This window comes from Pygocentrus nattereri, chromosome 3, assembly GCF_015220715.1.
Source record: "Pygocentrus nattereri isolate fPygNat1 chromosome 3, fPygNat1.pri, whole genome shotgun sequence".
Taxonomy (NCBI): domain Eukaryota; kingdom Metazoa; phylum Chordata; class Actinopteri; order Characiformes; family Serrasalmidae; genus Pygocentrus; species Pygocentrus nattereri.
The window spans coordinates 44,499,125-44,517,778 of NC_051213.1; the positions used below are offsets into that span (position 1 = coordinate 44,499,125).

The 18,654-nt window shown below is 42.6% G+C and overlaps 2 protein-coding genes across 3 annotated transcripts; one reads left to right on the forward strand and one right to left on the reverse strand.

Moving 5' to 3' along the window:
- Positions 1–33: 33 nt before the first annotated feature.
- Positions 34–13,529, forward strand: si:ch211-261d7.6 (zinc finger protein 91). Of its 2 annotated transcripts, none has more exons than XM_017702079.2 (2): positions 34–793; positions 10,296–13,529. In XM_017702079.2, exons 1-2 carry the CDS (start codon positions 424–426, stop codon positions 12,350–12,352), a joined length of 2,427 nt encoding a protein of 808 aa, XP_017557568.2. In that variant the 5' UTR covers positions 34–423; the 3' UTR covers positions 12,353–13,529. The 2 variants fall into 2 exon arrangements, with proteins under 2 accessions (XP_017557568.2, XP_017557567.2); XM_017702078.2 differs by lacking the exon at positions 10,296–13,529 and adding an exon at positions 3,716–10,093 and having other exon boundaries at positions 220–793.
- Positions 13,530–15,598: 2,069 nt separating this feature from the next.
- Positions 15,599–18,654, reverse strand: LOC108429976 (trypsin-4-like). The gene is made up of 5 exons (XM_017702083.2): positions 18,552–18,654; positions 17,735–17,897; positions 17,250–17,509; positions 16,849–16,994; positions 15,599–15,821 (listed from the first exon to the last, which is right to left on the reverse strand). The coding sequence occupies exons 1-5, from the start codon at positions 18,589–18,591 to the stop codon at positions 15,672–15,674; spliced, it is 759 nt and encodes a 252-aa protein (XP_017557572.1). The 5' UTR covers positions 18,592–18,654; the 3' UTR covers positions 15,599–15,671.

An 18,654-nucleotide genomic window follows, 5' to 3' on the forward strand; every position in this document is an offset into this window, starting at 1 on the left:
GTCAGATATTAGACTCTGAACTGTAGTGGAGTGAAAGTAAACAGTCGCCCAAAATGGAAAAACTTCAGTACAGATACAGAAAAAACGACTTAAGTACAGAAACTAATTACATTTACTGAGTTACTGTCCACCGCTGGTTCATATGTATGCTTACCCCTGCGATAGGTGGGCTGTTTGTGCATATGAAGCGTTATTATTATTGTTAATAATAATAGTTGTATTATTTGCTGTTGTTATGCAGAATGCAGATGATATTAGCCAATCCCAGCGCAGGAGGCGGGGCCTGCCGGAATACGGGTGTGAATAGAGATCGCGTGGTTAGTTCTCGGTTCTCGCGGTGTTCCTCCTCCTCCTCCTCCTCTCCCTCTCTGTGGCCCTTCACCGCGAAATGTGGCAGCGTTTCCGCGAGGGGGGAGAAGCAACATGGCTGCTGTTTACTCGGTAGAGGAGTGCAGTTTGCTGCAAACAGACATTGAGATTTCATGCTGTGAAAAACAGGAAGATGTGGCCCAAACGCCGCGCACGGGTTCAGGGACCAGTGATAAGGCTTTAATGGCAGAGAGCGCCGCGGCGCAGCTGGGTTTACGAGCCGGCGGCCCTGCGCTGGAGGCCCGTCAGCACGAAGAAGAAGAGGCGGCGGCGGTGAACGCCGCGGTTCCACTAATACAAATAAAAGAGGAGGAAACCGAGGAAAACGAATACATAACCGTGAGCCTGAACGTGGCCGGGGAGGATTCTGACGAGCAGACCGACGGAAACGCGAGTTTGTTGGCCGTAGACGACAGTGCCGACGGTGAGTAGCGTCAGCTAAGCTAAAGCTAAGCGTTTCCTTCTCTTTTGCAACAAAGCGGCTAAACCGATAGCGCCGCTGGCTGAACGCGCGTCGCCGCCTGCAATAAAACAAACACCTCCTCACCGACATTTTCACCGCCGCCCGTAGAGCCTCAAATGTTGGCTGTTCACACAGAACATGGGCATTTTTGCTGCTTCAGTCCCCTGAGGTGTCGGGAGCCGTGGCGCGGTTCGCCGGGAGGATGTCGGTTGTGGACCTTCAGCTTCTCTGTGTGATGAGGAGGCCTGTTTGATTCGGATGGCTCGTGGTTTTGAACAGGATTTGGAAAACTAACGTTACAATAACCGTTTTAGCTTCGCAGGCCGTGTCCTCGGATAGAGGCGCATTTTTATTCGTTTCAAATGCGCTTTTATTGAACGCTAAAGCGCGCGGTGTCCAGCGCGAATTCCGCATCAGTGTTACCGAAACAAACGGAGTAAAAATGCTTGTAAATGCAGGTAAAACTGGCTGTTTCATCGACCAGCCTGCCATTTTACCAAGTGTAGTGGTCACGGGACCTGCCTCTGTGGCCTGATTGGGTGTTTCGGACCGCAGTGTTTTGTGGGAAGTGTAGTTTCGATGCCTCCACTCATCGGTTTATTCCGGCTAAACCCGAGTGTGGGGCGTGGAATCATCAAACACAAATATCCTATGCAATGCAGAAAACACTTAAGCTTAATAGTGTTTAATAGTTGATATTTCTTTGGACCTTTTTATGCCTTCATAGGATGATCTTTGTCAGATTGATGTTCATCATTTTTACAGACAAAATTCTTATCTTGTAATTCTTAGAGGTGTTTTTTTTTTTTTTCAAGAGTTTTTTTTCCCCGTAAAGGAAATGGTTCTTTAAAGAACCGACGAGTTCTAAGCCGTTTCATGCCTAAATGTTTCTTTGCATGGGAGGAATGGTTCTTCAGATTGGTGGAGAATGTGTATATATGACTATGTATATCCCCAAAAAGGGGTCTTCTACTGTTACGATGCCAAGCTTGTTAAAAAATAAACCAATAATATGTTTAAGTCTCCTTCCCCAATCTATCATTAAGCAAAATGCTCAGCTAGCTCAGAGACCGTCCCTGATATCACTAGGGATGCAACGGTATTTTATCAAGCCGTTTGGCACCACCCCTGCGGTTCAGTACGCCCATGTGAACCCTGGTGTTATTATTCTATACAATATAGAAAACTTGCTTTTTGCGCGCTAGACTACTCGCACATTGTATATTCAGATCCACAGAACATCTCTGGACCCTATCAGAATTTCTCTGGAGCCTGTCGACGCTCTGTATGCAAATACGAGCTGGAGAAGAGAAGGGAAAAAGAAACAAATAACCCCTCGGCTCTGTGACAGTGGCGAGCTCTAGCGAGAGAGAAGTTAAGGCCACCGAAAACCGGATAAGTCGTGTCGCGCCGCGCAGCTTCTACAAATTTGAAACCTTTGTTTTTAATGGACGTACTCACACCGGTGCTGACGCTCCGCGTCGACGTGCAGCAGTCCTCGCAACTTCGGCAGCCAGTCTTTTAGGTAAACGGCTAATGGTAAGTTTCCTCAGCTAATGTTACTAATCAAGTGTTTTTCAGCTCGAAAACAGCCAGCGTGTGAAGAGTTAGTGGACGGATACTACGCGTGACGAGTGATGCTGAAATCTATATTTGTCAGTTTATGAAAGTGTAAAAAAACTATACATGTATTCTTTAGACTTGCTATGTGACGCCATTAGTGTCCCTTCCCGCACACGTTTCACATTTCAGCAGCAAAGTAATTCCTGAAGTCACGAAACGGCACTAAGAGAAATTCAAAACAAACTGACAGACATCATGTCTAGCGGTCTTTATAAGCCAAGAAACACTATTAATTTTAACGTTTTCCCCAATCTTTATTTCAGACAGTAGACAAACCAGGCCTAGTCAGTCATGCTGCCATTTTTCTGAGCGTAAAGTGTCATTTGTTTACAGACAAAATAAAGATGTTATGTTCTCGAACGTAAATATGCTCAAACAGTACCGATACTGTGGCCCAAAAACTGTGATGCGTACCAGACCGTGGGCCCACTGTACCGTTGCATTCTTAGATGTCAAGTTTCACGTGTTGTGATTTCACGCTAACTTTGATGGCAGAAATGACAAGCTTTCACAAAATGACTGACTAGGCTTGTTGAAGCTTAACTGACAACAGACAAAGGTTGATTTATATTTGATCAGTAGTTGAAATTTGAATAGGTGGGTTTTTCATTCAACTTTCTTTGAACTGTATTTGTGTGCAAGAGCACTTGTTCCAGTAGCTCTGCTTTCTGGGGTCGACTCGGACATTTGACTCCACCTCCATTGGAGTAGGTGTGTCCTTGACTCCACCTAATTTTAGTATGTCGTGCTGGTTCCAGTGGTAAAAGGATATAGGAGAGATTAAACCACCCTAAATGTAGTTTACATCAGTATTGCAAGTAGGACAGTTGGCCACAAGAGGGCTAAGGTCCTAACTGTCATGTTGCTTCTATTTGGTGTAGCTTTAAGCTATAGGCTGTAGACAGTTAGCCTGTGTAGTTAGTCCCATGACCAGAGTTTAAAAGCTGCAAGCTACCAACTTTGTTGATTTGTTGTTTAGACTGTGCATATGATCTTCACACTAGCCCATGTATGGTCGTTAACTTAGGCTAATGTGTTGGACGTAAGGATGCAAATCGTTGTATAGTTACATTAGACTGCATTCATTTAAATGTGTGTCCCGTCTTATTTTTGTAGTTACTTCAGTTGACCTAGTCAACTTTTAGCCTCCTTAATACCCATTGATACGTTATCAGCTTTGACTTTTTTTTTTTTTTTTTTTTCCTCTTCTCTGGCAACAGGAGTCGTCTTGACCTCCCATTTTCCCCTTTCTATTTTTAGGGGATTGGCCATTTCGCTGTGAAGATTGCAGTGAGGCCTTTGAGAGCAAGGAAGCTTACCTTGAGCATCGTCGGGAGCACACCCATGATGGCCCCATAGTCTGCCTGGACACAGATTCACAGTGGGATGATCTGCTAGTGTCAACAGATGGAGGTCGACGGACATTGTGCTGTGCTCTGTGTGGGCGTATATTTTCAAGCTCAAGAGGGTTTTTCACTCATCAGCTTAAACATCGTAGCCAGGACGTTAAACAGCAGTTGATTTCAGATACTGGTCAGAGCCCTGAAAAACAGAAACTTTTTGAGTGCAAGGATTGTGGTAAGATGTTTACATCAGTTGGCCAATGCCTTAACCATCAACGGTCGCACAAACAGGCCTCGAAGTCAGTTTTTCATGAGTTAGACCATTTAAAAAAGAAATCCTTTCCATGCCCCACCTGTGGCCGTTGCTACTCTCGTGCATCAGCACTTGATGCACACCGTCGTTGCCATGAGGTTAAACTGGTTAAACCACGAAGTGGTGAAACAGAGAGAGTTCCCTCAGATAATGAAGTTCCAGTTAAAATTGAACAAACCGATGTCGCAATCACTGAACAGATAGATGAGTCTGAGAAAAAGCTTTTTGAGTGTGTCTGCGGCAGATCGTTTCGCACCATGTGTGGGCTTGGGACACACCAGAGATTCTCTTCCACCTGCTCAGATACTAGGGTTAAGGTGGAAGCTAAGCGTTCATTTGATTGCAGCGAATGTGGTAAAGCCTTTGTTAGCTCTCTGGCTCTGTCATGTCATCAGCACTGGCATAAAAGACGAGCGCGACTTCATGGCAGTGGGCAGAAATTTAAGTGTATGGAATGTGGCAGGGTTTTCACCTCGCTGACTTTCTATAATAAACATCAGAGGTTGGCTCACAGTAAAGAGATGCCAGCAAAGTCTTTCCTAAATCAAGTCGTCCATCTCCAGAAGAAGGCTTTTGAGTGTCAGGAATGTGGTCTTCGATTTTCCCGTGCCTCTGCATTGCATTCACATGAACTCTGTCACACCGAAGAATTCAGTGATATTATAAAGAGCTCTAAAACACATCCTGTTGATCAGACATCCAGTTTATACCAGAATGAGCCAGTCGAGGCTGATCGCACTGTTGGTGCCATGGATCATTCACAAGATGCCTTGGAAGTTGCTGATTTGGATAAGGAATTCACCTGTGACACATCAGGTGACACAGAGGATCACGAGGTGACCAACAATGGCTTTGAAATTATTAGTATAACAGAATCTGATGATTCTGAAAGTGGCTCCCAAACAAGTCAAGACCCTGATCTTGAATTGGTTTGTGAATCGGACCAAGAGGAAAAAGAAGACTTTAGTTTTAGCTTGAGCCAAGAAGCTGAGGTGGTCTCTTCTCAGCCAATACATCCAGAGATGAATGTAAAAATTGTACAGATTGACTACGAGCATTTCAAGGGAGGATTAGTACACGCTGGGCAAGAGATGGACATGAGTCCTCCTCAAGACGCCAAGAAGTATGATTGTCCAGATTGTGGTCGAACATTTATGAAGGCTGTGGCTTTACGTTGTCACATGTTATGGCATAGGGGTGGAATGGGCAAAAAATCTCGTTTACGAAGAAATGTTGGTGTGACTCCCATCAGAAGAGTTAAGTGCGAGATTTGTGGTCATGAAAGTTTCTCCAAGGCTGCTCACTACTTTCATTTGGGGAAACATGAAGACAGGAAACCTTACAAATCTATTACATATCAACTTGCAAATCTGCAGAAGAATAGCTTTAAATGTGAAATATGTGGTATGCAGTTTTCGCGTCTCTCTGCTCTACACTCTCATCAACAGCACCATGACACAAAGAAACCTTATGCATGCTCGCAATGTGACAAAAGCTATGCAAATCCCAGTGGTCTTTACAACCACCGAAAAATTTGCTGGGGTAAGGATGGCCAAGAAAGAAAGGCAGAGCATTTCAATCCAACCAAAACACTTCTGGGCCCCAAAGTCCATCACTGTAAAAAATGTGGGAAAGGATTTTGGTCTATAGGAGCCTTCATTCATCACAAACAGTACCAGCAACAGTGTGCAGATGTTAGCATGAGCAGTTCAGAAGCCTCCCATCAGTCTGAAGGTGGACGTGTAAGACGCAAGAGACGTGGTCGTAAGAGAGGCATTGTGAATCGTAAAACTGGTGAAGAGTCGAAAGAAGAACATAAATGTGAAGTTTGTGGAAAATCTTACCGCATGCTTGCCTGCTTTCTTAAACATCAGCTCATTCATGATGTCAGTGGTACTCCACCTCCTGCAAAGTCATTTGACTATCAGGTTGAACAGTTGAAAAAGAACTCGTACAGTTGTCCTGACTGTGGGAAACTTTTCTCCCGTGCTATGGCACTTCAGTTCCACATGAAAAGCCATGGCTACGAAACTGGTTTTCCATCAGAAAAGGCAAAGTTGCCCCATACTTCTGGTGATTTTCAGTGTCAGACTTGCTTTGTGTTTTTTGATTGTATTTCAGCATTACAAATTCATCAACAACGCTGCGTAAAACCAAAGACAGAATCTGAGGAACAAATGGAGGAGAGTCAAAAAGATGAATCGGGGAAGCTGAATGTAGCCCCAAAAACTGCTCATAATCAGATGCAGACAAGCGAAACTGAGAAGAACCTGCACTCAGAAAATTTGCTCAAAATACATCCAGCTGATTTGAAATATAAATGCGACGACTGTGGCAGAGGCTTCTCGGTTGCAGGCGCACTTAATATTCATAGGAGCATGCACTGCAAAGGCCGTCTTTTCAAGTCAAAATCTCAATGGCAAGTACCTTTCCATGAAAATTTCAAAGAGCAGTCGGCCAAATTTCCTTTCATTTGTTCAGAATGTGGGAGGAGTTTTTCCACAAACGCAGCCCTTGGTACACACAAGCGGTGGCATAAAGACAAAAGAGTGGCCAGACTTTTCTTGAAGAGCAATACGGTCTCAAGGAAGAACAACCGTGGTGGGAATTTTTCATGCAACTTATGTGGGAAACAATTCTTTTATCTGTGTGTTCTTCGCCGGCATCAGAAATACCACCCACGAGTACAGGCCCAGCCAGATGCAAAACTTAAGAGCAGTTTTGCTTGTCCAGACTGTGAGGAGTTTTTCTCAAGTGAATCTCTTTTAGCTGCCCACTTGGCCTGCCACCACGCCGGACCCTCTGATGTTGCTGCGGATGCTGAAAAACTGGAGCTGGAGGCCCCTGTTAGTGTACAAATGTCAGGTCAACCAATCCAACCTTTGTCAAGTTCTCCAATCTCTTTTAAAATGATCCAAACCAAAGGAGACAAGATAAAGGTAAAATATCAATGCAATCATTGCCAAAAGAGCTTCTTAAATATACGAGGTGTCCGTGCACACAAATGGCAGAAACACCGAAGGGTAAGAGGACGCCCCCCTGGAGATACCTATAGAGGCACTAAGCCCCTGGCTTGCTCAGGATGTGAGAGACGCTACAGTTCTCATGGAGCCCTCTATAACCATGAACGGTCTTGCAGTGCAGTTAACGTCGATCAGAAACAACCAGTTAGATCTGTTAAAGCAAATGTAGTGGAGGGCTCGTCATTAGCACAACGTTCTTTAGAGTCTACTATGAAGTGTCTCTTCAAATGCCATAAATGTGGCAAAGCTTTTCCCAGCGAGGCTCAGCTAGATGCACATAAAGAGGCAGCCAGGACACGGCCACATTCTTGTGCGCTCTGCTGCCGTGGCTACTGGACTGAAAATCAGCTGCAACAGCATCTTGCCTGGCACGATGAAGTGCGCAAACGTCTCCCGACTGAACTCCGGTACAGGCTTAACGCGTCTTCATCGTCTTGCCCTGTAAATCAAGCCCAAACCTCTGCATGTCCTTCAAATGTGAACTCTGTGTCTCTAGCAAAGCTACCCACAACCACTGATTCGCAGTCATGTCAGAACCACAGATGTCATCAATGCGGCGAAGCCTTTTTGTCCAAGCATGCACTGGAGCAACACCAGACTCTCCACAAAAAACAGGAGCCCTATCATTGTTCTCTTTGCCCACAGACCTTTGGTGAAATTAGAGATCTCATTGACCACCATCAGGAGTGTTTGGGTGATAAAGAGTTAAGAGACTCTAGCTTGTCTGCTCCTTCGAGAGATGACGAGAGCCTGACTTGTATTGAGTGTGGAACTTCTTTCGATCAGGAAACAGACTTGCATCAGCATTACATTGAGCATGCGCGTGGGGTGGTGTGAATGTTTCTGGTTAGTTTTACCAGCACAGTCGGATTATGTTGGACTACAGATTTCCTTTATTTCAGTACTCGTGTCAAGACTAATACATAACTGCTGTTTTTCTAACATTTGAATGCACAAAAAATTGTCTCTAGGCACTACAGCGCAACTACAGATTTAAGTGCAGCTGCTGCTTTTGAAACATTGCTGGCCTCCCTGTTGAATTTTTACAAATGCTCCATTCTCAGATTGAAAAGCAAATTATGTAACAGTAGTTGTAATGTAAATGAGTGTTAAATAAACTAAAAATAATGTTCAAGATCCTGTGATGTGTCTTGCAAATGTGATGGCTACTTTAGTTATGCAGCAGTATCTGATTTTGTGACCAGTTGAAGGATTATCAAGGATTATTTCTAAAATCCCTTACATGCTGAAAGATTTTAGGTGTTTAACAATTAAGTGTTGTTTCTGTTACAATTAATGTGTAGGCCTTACACTAAACTCGAAGGACCGCTTTCCCAGAAAGAGATTAAGCCTGGTTTTGGACTAAATTGCCATGCTAATAATGAATCACCATAAGTAGTTTTGGCCTGATCTGGCTCTGGGAAACCGACTTTATATCCTGATGATTTTTTTTTTTATTATTTGAAATGATGTGCATGTGCTCCTTGGTTCTTTTGATTCCACTTGATTTTATTCATAAATACAGGGTAAATCAAGTCTTTATCCACTCATATCTTTAAGATCTTACTCTTTACAGAATAGATGATTAGATGGTCCCTGATTTTGGACTTTTCCAGTATTATCGTCGCTGCCGTAACAAAATCTTTGACAGGGTGACTTTATAGGAATAGGAAAACACTTAATGTATGTTGATGTAACACTATTCCTAGTAGTCCTGGACCATTTCTATTGATTGCATATGTTCAAATGGTATTTGTGAAAAAGGAAAAAAAAAGTCCATAAAAGTACTGAGGTTTTGATACAACAGTGACATGTAATCATCTGCCACATGGACTCTTAATTTTAATTGTAGATGTGCTAGGTCTGGTTAATAGGTATTGCCAGCAGAGCTTCTTAATAGTTAAATACATGGTTTAGTACTTCCCCGTCCTTCCATGCTCTTAAATGTCCTGATAATTAGCTGAGGAGTTGAAGCAAGTGTGCTATGACCTTCTGGCACTTAAGTTATATTGACGACTTGTTGCACATACCTTTCCTTCAAAAATACTAATGGACTGAATTGCCATGACTTTCTTTGAATGGACCATTTTTGAATGCTTGGAAAATTGGAAAAATAATTTATTGCACATTTCAGCCAATTGTTAACTTCCCCGTATCTGTCGAAGCATCCACATCAAAACGTCCTTTGTTCATATGACTAGGGTGGGCTATGTTAATGAACACATTTGCTACAAAGGATACAGTCACTTGACTGGACAGCCTCTTTTGCCTGTGCCTCAAAGCATTTTGGTTTTAACATGTGGCATCATCCAAACTGTATATCTAATGTAAAGCGTTTCTCTGCAGTCTTTACACTGATGTACTTTGATGGCTTTTGCTGGCTGAAACTGTTTCGGAATGAATTTGATCTTGTTTTTGAGTTCTGCTCATGTAAATCCCCCCCACCCCCTTTCAATATGCCTAAGACAGCTTACGTTCTTATTAACACAACCAACAAATGAGCTTTCTCGCATTCAGTAACTCACAGCCTGTTTTCCAATACACACTATGTAAATTGATGGTGACTATTTACTTGTTTCCTTTTTCTTCACGTGTAATTTTTTTTGACTTCATTAAGCATTAAAAGGAATGTAGAAATTTGAAATTACTGTCATTCCAACTGAGTCATATTCATGGTATGATGATTAAATGACATGAATTTCAAGTTATGTAGTAGCTCCTCTTTTGAAAGTGATCATGTATAAATAGGTATCTTTTTTTTTTTTTTTTTTTAACTACCTTTCAGATATTTTTGCAATACTTTTGTCTTCTTGTGGAAAACAAACTGCTGATTATTGAAACAAATGCTATGTAATTAGTCCTTGTTAGTCTAAGATATCAGTTAATTATGTGTACTATATGATTGAAATACATGAAATGATTATATGAAAATTAGCAAATAAATCTGTGAGTATGCTAATCTTTGTCTGTTTTATGGAGCAAATGAAACTATGAACTTGAAGAGAATACACCATGCTTTGTACAGTTGGTCACAAACAATATCCATAAAGGTCTAGAATATTTTGGAAATGTCATTTTGTCAAATGTTTTGCTTAGTTGCTTTATTGACTGCATTGATCTTGATTATAGTTGATCTCAAAACATCTTCCTCTTTTCTCCAGTGAAACTGTGCAGCATGAGATGCCAGGACTGTGGACAACAGTTCACTAGCTGGGAAGCTTGTAAGAGCCATCTGCTTAAACATTTGGAGGAAGAGGTTGAGCTAGAGCGAGAACGCAAGAAAAGACCAGTTGTGTCAACTGTTAGTGAGGACAGTGGTCCACGACTGGAGAAGAAAGTGAGTATGGACATTAAAGGGGAGGAAATAATTGATCCAGGACTGGAGATGGACTTCAAAGAAGAGGAAGCATTTGATCCGCGATTGGAGATGGACTTTAAGGAAGAGGAAATAAGCTGTCTACGACTGGAGACGAAAGTGAGGATGGATAGCAAGGAAGAGGAAATGAGTGGTCCACAACTGGAAAAGAAAACGAGGATGGACGGCAAGGAAGAGGAAACGAAGTTAAACAGTGTAGGCCATGAGCCCCCGACTGAAAGTAGCTGTCAGATTAAACCCTACGAAATCTTTATTGTTCATCCTCGTGCTGCGCAGTCTGAAGAGAAGAACTCCATGTCCAGTCTAACCAAGAGGGTGTATGTATGTTCCATCTGTGGGAAGATCTACTCCTTTCCTGCATCCTTCAGAAACCACCAGAAGACTCATGTCAATCAACAAAAGAATTGGGAGTTCTCTTGCAAGGAATGTGGCAAATCTTTTGCTCGTTCAGCTGGCCTGGCTGTACACATGAGATATCATAGGCAGGCCAATCTGGATGAGCTCTCTAGTCTCCACTGTGAACAGTGCAATAAGGACTTTCAGACTACATACACATTTATGGTTCACCAAAAAATGCACCAGCAGAAACCGTTTTGGTGTCACAAGTGTAGAAAAGGATTCAAGCGTAAAGAAACATTGGACAAGCACTTGCTTGGACACGATGCTGGGAAATATAGATGTCTCGTTTGTCAGAAGGCCTTTCAGGTTGTGTCTGAACTTCGTCACCACTTGAACATTCACAGAGCTCCTAAGCCTCATAGGTGTGACGTCTGCCAAAGGACCTTTTCTCACCTGGGTAACTTGATAATCCACAGCAAGAAACATCTGGAGATGTCCAAGGGTAGGAAAAAGGAAGCTCGGTTTGCAGAGGGACAAATTATGAAGAAGAGGGTTGTGGGAGGCTCTGTGACAGCCTATCAGGTTGTGTCTGAACTTCGTCACCACTTGAACATTCACAGAGCTCCTAAGCCTCACAGGTGTGACGTCTGCCAAAGGACCTTTTCTCACCTGGGTAACTTGATAATCCACAGCAAGAAGCATCTAAAGATGTCCAAGGATGGGAAAAAGGAAGCTCAGTTTGCAAAGGGACAAATTATGAAGAAGCAGGTTGTGGGAGGTTCTGATGTGACGATTGAACGTGTGCAAGATGTCGAAAGTGATGAAGATTCTACCAGTAGTGAATCTTCTGATTCGTCTGCCAGCACAGGTACATCAGACTCATCTGATTCCTCATCAGAATCATCGGCCAGAGAGCAAGAAGCGGAGCCCATAGTCATTGAGAAAGTCGAGGGAGAGTTGGAGGATGGGGAAGTACGGGAACATAAAGGTTCCAGTTCCTTTATGCCTTTCAACTATCCCCTTTCCTGTATCTCTGAGGTTTCTTCATGCTCTCCGGCTGATGAATTAAATGACAGGTCTGTGCTGGCAGATAAATCAGTATCATCTAATTGTTGTTCTTCCTCTTCCACTTTGTCTGCAGGTTCTCCTTTGTGCTGGCCGGCTGATGAATCGGATGTGTCTGTGCTGGCAGAGGAATCGGACTCATCAGATTCTTCATCTGATTCTTCATCTGATTCATCAGCCACAGTGCATGAGGTGGAACCCGCAGACATGGAGGAAGGAGAGGAGTCGGATGATTCAGAGTCAACTACCGGCATAGGCATATCGAACTCCTCTTCTTCATCCGATTCATCAGCGGGGGAGCTAGAAGAAGGAGAGATTAAAGACATACGAGGACTGGAGTCAGGGGTGCGATGGGCATGTTTTGAATGTGGTGCTTGTTTTTTTACTGAACCTGAACTTCACATTCATTATATGAAACATGCAAATGGAATGACTTGATCTTGTTTCTTCTTTTGTTGAGAAAACGAGATAAAATTTCTTTGCTTTGTTCCTTTTTTAATTGTTTAAAAAGTTCATGTTATACAAATGGAAGTGGCAGATAGCCGACAAGTTTGATAGACCTGTTCCTTTTTGTGAGGCTACAAAATGACTGAGGTTATCATCTTAGCATGTCTCATCATTCCGTCCCCATATCTTGTTTAAATTTTTTAAAAAGTGGGGGTGAAGGAATATGTATACATGAAGAGCACGGTCAACAGAAAACAAATTAAGGTTGTGGAGTGCCTTAATTCCAGGAAAATGAACTTTTCCTTATGTGCTGGTTTAAGCTTCCTGTTAACATCACTTCTATGAATTGTTTTACACTCAAATGAGCAGCAATATTTACATGTAGGAATCAATGAATGCCTTTTCCAAAAATGTGGCATTGGTATTGTGTAAGCTATAGGTAATGGGCTCTATGTATGTTATCTTGAAGTACTGTAGCAATGGCTCTGATAGTTCCACCAAAGAAGAGCCATTTGGACAGCTGGTAAATTTTGAAAATTAAAAAAAAAAAAAGATTACTGTGATTTCATTGACTGTGATGAGGGCTTTGGCCAAGTGCTGCATACACACCTGCGCACAGTATTGTCCACAATTATTGCCACTCCTGGTAAACATGAGTGAAACAGGCTGTAAAAACTTTCTTTACTGCTTATTCTTTTTTGATTTTTCATCCAAAATATTAATAAAAATCAAACAAAATTGTCATAAAATAAATAGTTTTCTTAAATCTGTGACTACCATAGTTGTTAACAGCTGTATACATTTGTGAATTCTAACGGAAGTGTATTCACATTTATATTTTACGTCAAATGGTCAGCCATAACTTTGTTTCTTTGGGAAATGTATATGAAATAAAACAGGATAAATTCTCTGTCATCCCTTGTTATGAGAAAGAGCAGAGAATACAGCAAAAACAGGACGAAAGGTTGATGAGGTTACAAGAAGGCTACAACAAGGTTAAACAGCTGAAAATGCCCATGTCCACTATCAGGGTGATAATTAAGAAGCTTATATAGTATAATTAACATTAGTTTATACACTGCTCAAAAAAATAAAGATATAAAACACAATATAACTCCAAGTAAATCAAACTTCTGTGAAATCAAACTGTCCACTTAGGAAGCAACACTGATCGACAATCAATTTCACTGCTGTTGTGCAAATGGAACAGACAACAGGTGGAAATCATTGGCAATTAGCAAGACACACTCAATAAAGGAGTGGTTCTGCAGGTGGGGACCACAGACCACTTCAGTGCCTTTCTGCTTTCTGGTTGATGTTTTGGTCACTTTTGAATGTTGGTGGTGCTTTCACACTCGTGGTAGCATGAGATGGACTCTACAACCCACACAAGTGGCTCAGGTAGTGCAGCTCATCCAGGATGGCACATCAATGCGAGCTGTGGCAAGAGGGTTTGCTGTGTCTGTCAGCGTAGTGTCCAGAGGCTGGAGGTGCTACCAGGAGACGTGGAGGAGGCCGTAGGAGGGCAACAATCCAGCAGCAGGACCGCTACCTCAGCCTTTGTGCAAGGAGGAACAGGAGGAGCACTGCCAGAGCCCTGCAAAATGACCTCCAGCAGGCCACAAATGTGCATGTGTCTGCACAAACGGTTAGAAACCGACTCCATGAGGATGGTATGAGGGCCCGACGTCCACAGATGGGGGTTGTGCTCACAGCCCAACACCATGCAGGATGCTTGGGATTTGCCAGAGAACACCAAGATTGGCAAATTGGCCACTGGCGCCCTGTGCTCTTCACAGATGAAAGCAGGTTCACACTGAGCACATGTGACAGACGTGACAGAGTCTGGAGACGCAGTGGAGAGCGATCTGCTGCCTGCAACATCCTTCAGCATGACCGGTTTAGCAGTGGGTCAGTAATGGTGTGGGGTGGCATTTCTTTGGAGGGCCGCACAGCCCTCCATGTGCTCGCCAGAGGTAGCCTGACTGCCATTAGGTACCGAGATGAGATCCTCAGACCCCTTGTGAGACCATATGCTGCTACGGTTGGCCCTGGGTTCCTCCTAGTGCAGGACAATGCTAGACCTCATGTGGCTGGAGTGTGTCAGCAGTTCCTGCAAGATGAAGGCATTGAAGCTATGGACTGGCCCGCCCATTCCCCAGACCTGAATCTGATTGATCACATCTGGGACATCATGTCTCGCTCCATCCACCAACGCCACGTTGCACCACGGACTGTCCAGGAGTTGGCGGATGCTTTAGTCCAGGTCTGGGAGGAGATCCCTCAGGAGGCCATCCGCCACCTCATCAGGAGCATGCCCAGGCATTGTAGGGAGGTCATACAGGCACGTGGAGGCCACACACAATACTGAGCCTCATTTTGACTTGTTTTAAGGACAGCACATCAAAGTTGGATCAGCCTGTCGTGTGTTTTACCACTTTAATTTTGTGTGTGACTCCAAATCCAGGCCTGCATTGGTTAATAAATTTGATTTCCATTCATGATTTTTGTGTGATTTTGTTGTCAGCACATTCAACTTTGTACAGAACAAAGTATTCAATGAGAATTTCATTCATTCAGATCTAGGATGTGTTTTGTGAGTGTTCCCTTTAATTCTTTGAGCAGTGTATATTACCACATTTTTTGAGTATTTAGTTTTAAACTTAACTTTTGCAGTGTGGAAAAACTTTCTGGCAGATTTCTTTGAAAAACTGCAGGAATATTTTTCTATATCTCAAGTTCAGTGTCTGAAAGTTGGTTGCACAGTCCATGTAATCCCAGTCCATTTTCCTGAGATCAGCAGCAGCTTCTTTGATATGTAAAATCTCAGATGGACAGAAACACCTGTGGACTTTTTCAGATCAGAAACGGTGGAGCTGGATTATCTGTCAAAGAGGCAAGCTTTAAGTGCTGTTTATCTGATGGTGAATGTTTTGGTGATCTACCGGGTCTTGCCTGGTTGTCATGTTTTTGTATACAAGTGGATTATCCTATATCTGATCTCCTCAGAAAAATGAACAACTTGTACTTAATGGCCATTTGAATTGAAACTGAATTAATAAATGTTGGTCTCTCACTTTTGTACAGTACCCATACATTTGTAATATTAATGAGGAGACCTGTCAAATCTGACATTTGAAATGAATAACAACTAAAAATCAGGCTTATTCTGTGTTTAATGCACTAAGATATCTATGTTTTTGCTTATTCTTAAAAAACTTTAAGCATGCACTTCACTTTTGCTTAATCAAAGAACTTTATTGAATGAAGTCCAAACTGGATCTTAAACACTGCATAACAACTTTCACTCTTAGTTGTTGGCCATGATGTCCTTGACCCACTTAGTATAGTGACAGACTTCAGTATAAACACCAGGGAGGCCAGGGAATGCGCAGCGAAAGCCCCAAGATACGACACCCTGCAGCTTCCCATTGCACACCAAAGGACCACCTGAGTCAGCCTGGGACAAGGAAAGGACAAAAAGCAAAAAAGAATGATTATTTCCCTCTACAATGAATTAAAAGGAATGATTCAGTAGTGTAACCATCTAGCCTATGTCAGGAAAAACGGTTTCATAGAAATTATTGGTACTAATCCCATAGACTTTGCACTCTAGGTTAATTAAAGCTTTTGAATAATTTTGAAACACAATTGTTCATCTGGCATTTATTCATTCATTTATCATCATTAACCACTTAGTCCAGATAGGGTTGCTGTAGCAGTTGGGAGAGCAGAGAATCCCAGTTGACCATCCCCTGCAACCTCCTCTAGCTCATTCAGGGGGGCCCTAAGATGCTCCCAGGCCACTCTCACCCTTTGCAACTCTTGAGTAAGAGAAGGACCAACCCCTATCAAGGAGTTTGGTTCCAGAGCCAACACTGTGGGTGGAGGTGAGCCATAATATATCTAGTTGGTACCTCTCATCCTCCCTCACAAGCTCTGGCTCCTTCCCCCCCAGCGAGGTTACATTCCATGTACCAAGAGCCAGTTTCCGCTGCAGGGGTCTATGCCGCTAAGGGTCCACCTTTTCCTCTCTCATTGCCTTATCAGGGTCAGCCCAGCCGAGTTGCGTGGGCAGCCAGGCCGCCAGGCACTCGCAGAGGAGCACTACCCCCAGACCTGGCTCCAGGGGTAGGTTCTGGTAACCCTCTTCCGGGCAGGGTACACAATTTTCTGCATCCCTTTGTCAGGGAGGATTTTTGGATTGAGTTAGTCTAGGTCTTCATTCCAGACCTCTTCACCTTGGAAGACCCTACCAGGATCATATTCATCCAGACAACTTAGCTCTAAAGATCCCTAGACTACAGATGTCCTTCCGCCACAGCAAGGCCCTGACATTTAGCGATGTCAAATTCTGTGCTGGCGTTGTACATTTTGTACAGTGTCACTAATGAATCGTTAAATAAACTGAAACTGACAGTTTGAAAGAGTTTATTTTGCTAAAATAAATCTGACTTCCCACAACTACTTACAAATGTGATTTTTACCTGGCAGGAATCTTTACTTCCATCAAAGAAGCCAGCACAGAACATGTTGTTTGTGACTTTGAGAAAAATCTTCTCATAAGACACCTGACACTTTGCGTGAGAGACTACAGGCAGATCCAGACACTGCAGTACTTCTGCATAGTCCTCTGGAAAACAGTAGAGAAGATCTTATGAAAAATCAAACCCTATTATCTCAGTACATAAGACATGCATTTTGTCTGAAGTTTTTTCCTTTAGTTTTGTGCTAGAGCTACAAGACTACAGTAACTAAGATGTGTGGAATCTCAAACCAATTAGCAATTCCAACCATGCATTCCTAACACTTCACATTGCTTAACAACTTGCATTGAAATCAGTTTAAAGTACAATTAAAAGCAGCATTAATTCGCTGCTCGCCTCACCTCCGGTTTTGATCTGATTACCCCATCCAGATACCACGCACTGCTCCCCTTCCTTTGAACATGTGGTTGCCAGGGGTATCGGCTGCACATACTCATTGAAAACGGCAGGCTGGCTCAGCTTGACCAGCATCAAGTCATTGTCCAACGTGTCTTTATTGTAGTCAGGATGAAGTATGAACTTCTCTGGCCTGATCGTCTGCTCTGTGCCTTCATCTTTGAACAAATGGTGCTCTCCCAGGTGGAGAGTAAAACCAGTTGCCCTTTAAATAAAAAGAAAAATTATGTATTTTCCCTTCTTCAAGGAGTTTGTTTGGTTGGAATATCAGGATATTGACTGAAACACGTAATATATCCTGATATACTAACGGTTAAGCACTGTGAAAATCAAAAAGTTTCATCATCTGCAAGATTTGGTTCCTCCCTCATGAACTTCTTTACTACTCATCTTCAGTTAAGAAATAAAGAACGTCATGCGAGATACTCACGGCAGGTAACAGTGAGCAGCGGACACTGCCCACCTGTCGCTGATTAAGGATGCACCGCACCACCAGTCTTCACCATCTTTTCTTAGTAACACCTGCCAGGGCTGGGAGTGAGGTGGACACTCGTACCCGTCGATGATCTTATCGTCCTCAGCTCTGCTACATGCTGTTTCACAAACGTTTCAAGTCGTATTAGCACAACACAAATGCAACTTGATGGGGAAAGTTGCTGTGGTGTCCCAGGTGGTTGCAAAGGTGTCAAATCCTAATTCTCATTACCAATGTTCATCTTCTTTTAATGAGAAAAAAATGTCTGAATTACTTTAATTGTTAACTGTTTTTACGTTTAACTGTGTCTTTTCCTTATAAAATATAAAGTAAACCCGAAGATCAAAATGTTATGCGGTAAAAAGTAAAAAAACAAAAAAACGCAGTACCACTGTGTTGCAGTAATGAGATAAAATTTCAAAATACTATATTGGGTAAAACCTACATATTTATTAATCAGCTGTAAAATACTTAGTCTGGCAACAGTATTGATGATCAAAAAAGTTGTGAAAAAGTGTTATTTACACATCAGTCGTTAATTCTTACTGTGTTGCAATAATGAGAATGTGGTGACTTAAGTTAGGACATCATTAAAAATCAGTATAAAATAATTAAAACAGGAATTATGTTTATATACCCAAAAAAGAAAACTTTTAAGTAATTAAAAGGCCGAATCTGAACATTTGGGCTCCTATTGGTGGGCCCCATCCACGCCAATCAAGCGCCTGCCTATTTCTCCTACAGCAAGAAGAAATGTGAAGGACATACTCACCCACAGCCACTAGCAGCAAAACAGCCACAACAGACCTCATTATTACTGATGGTGGATGAACAGGGAAGGAGGACTGACAGACTGAATGAGGGCCACATATATA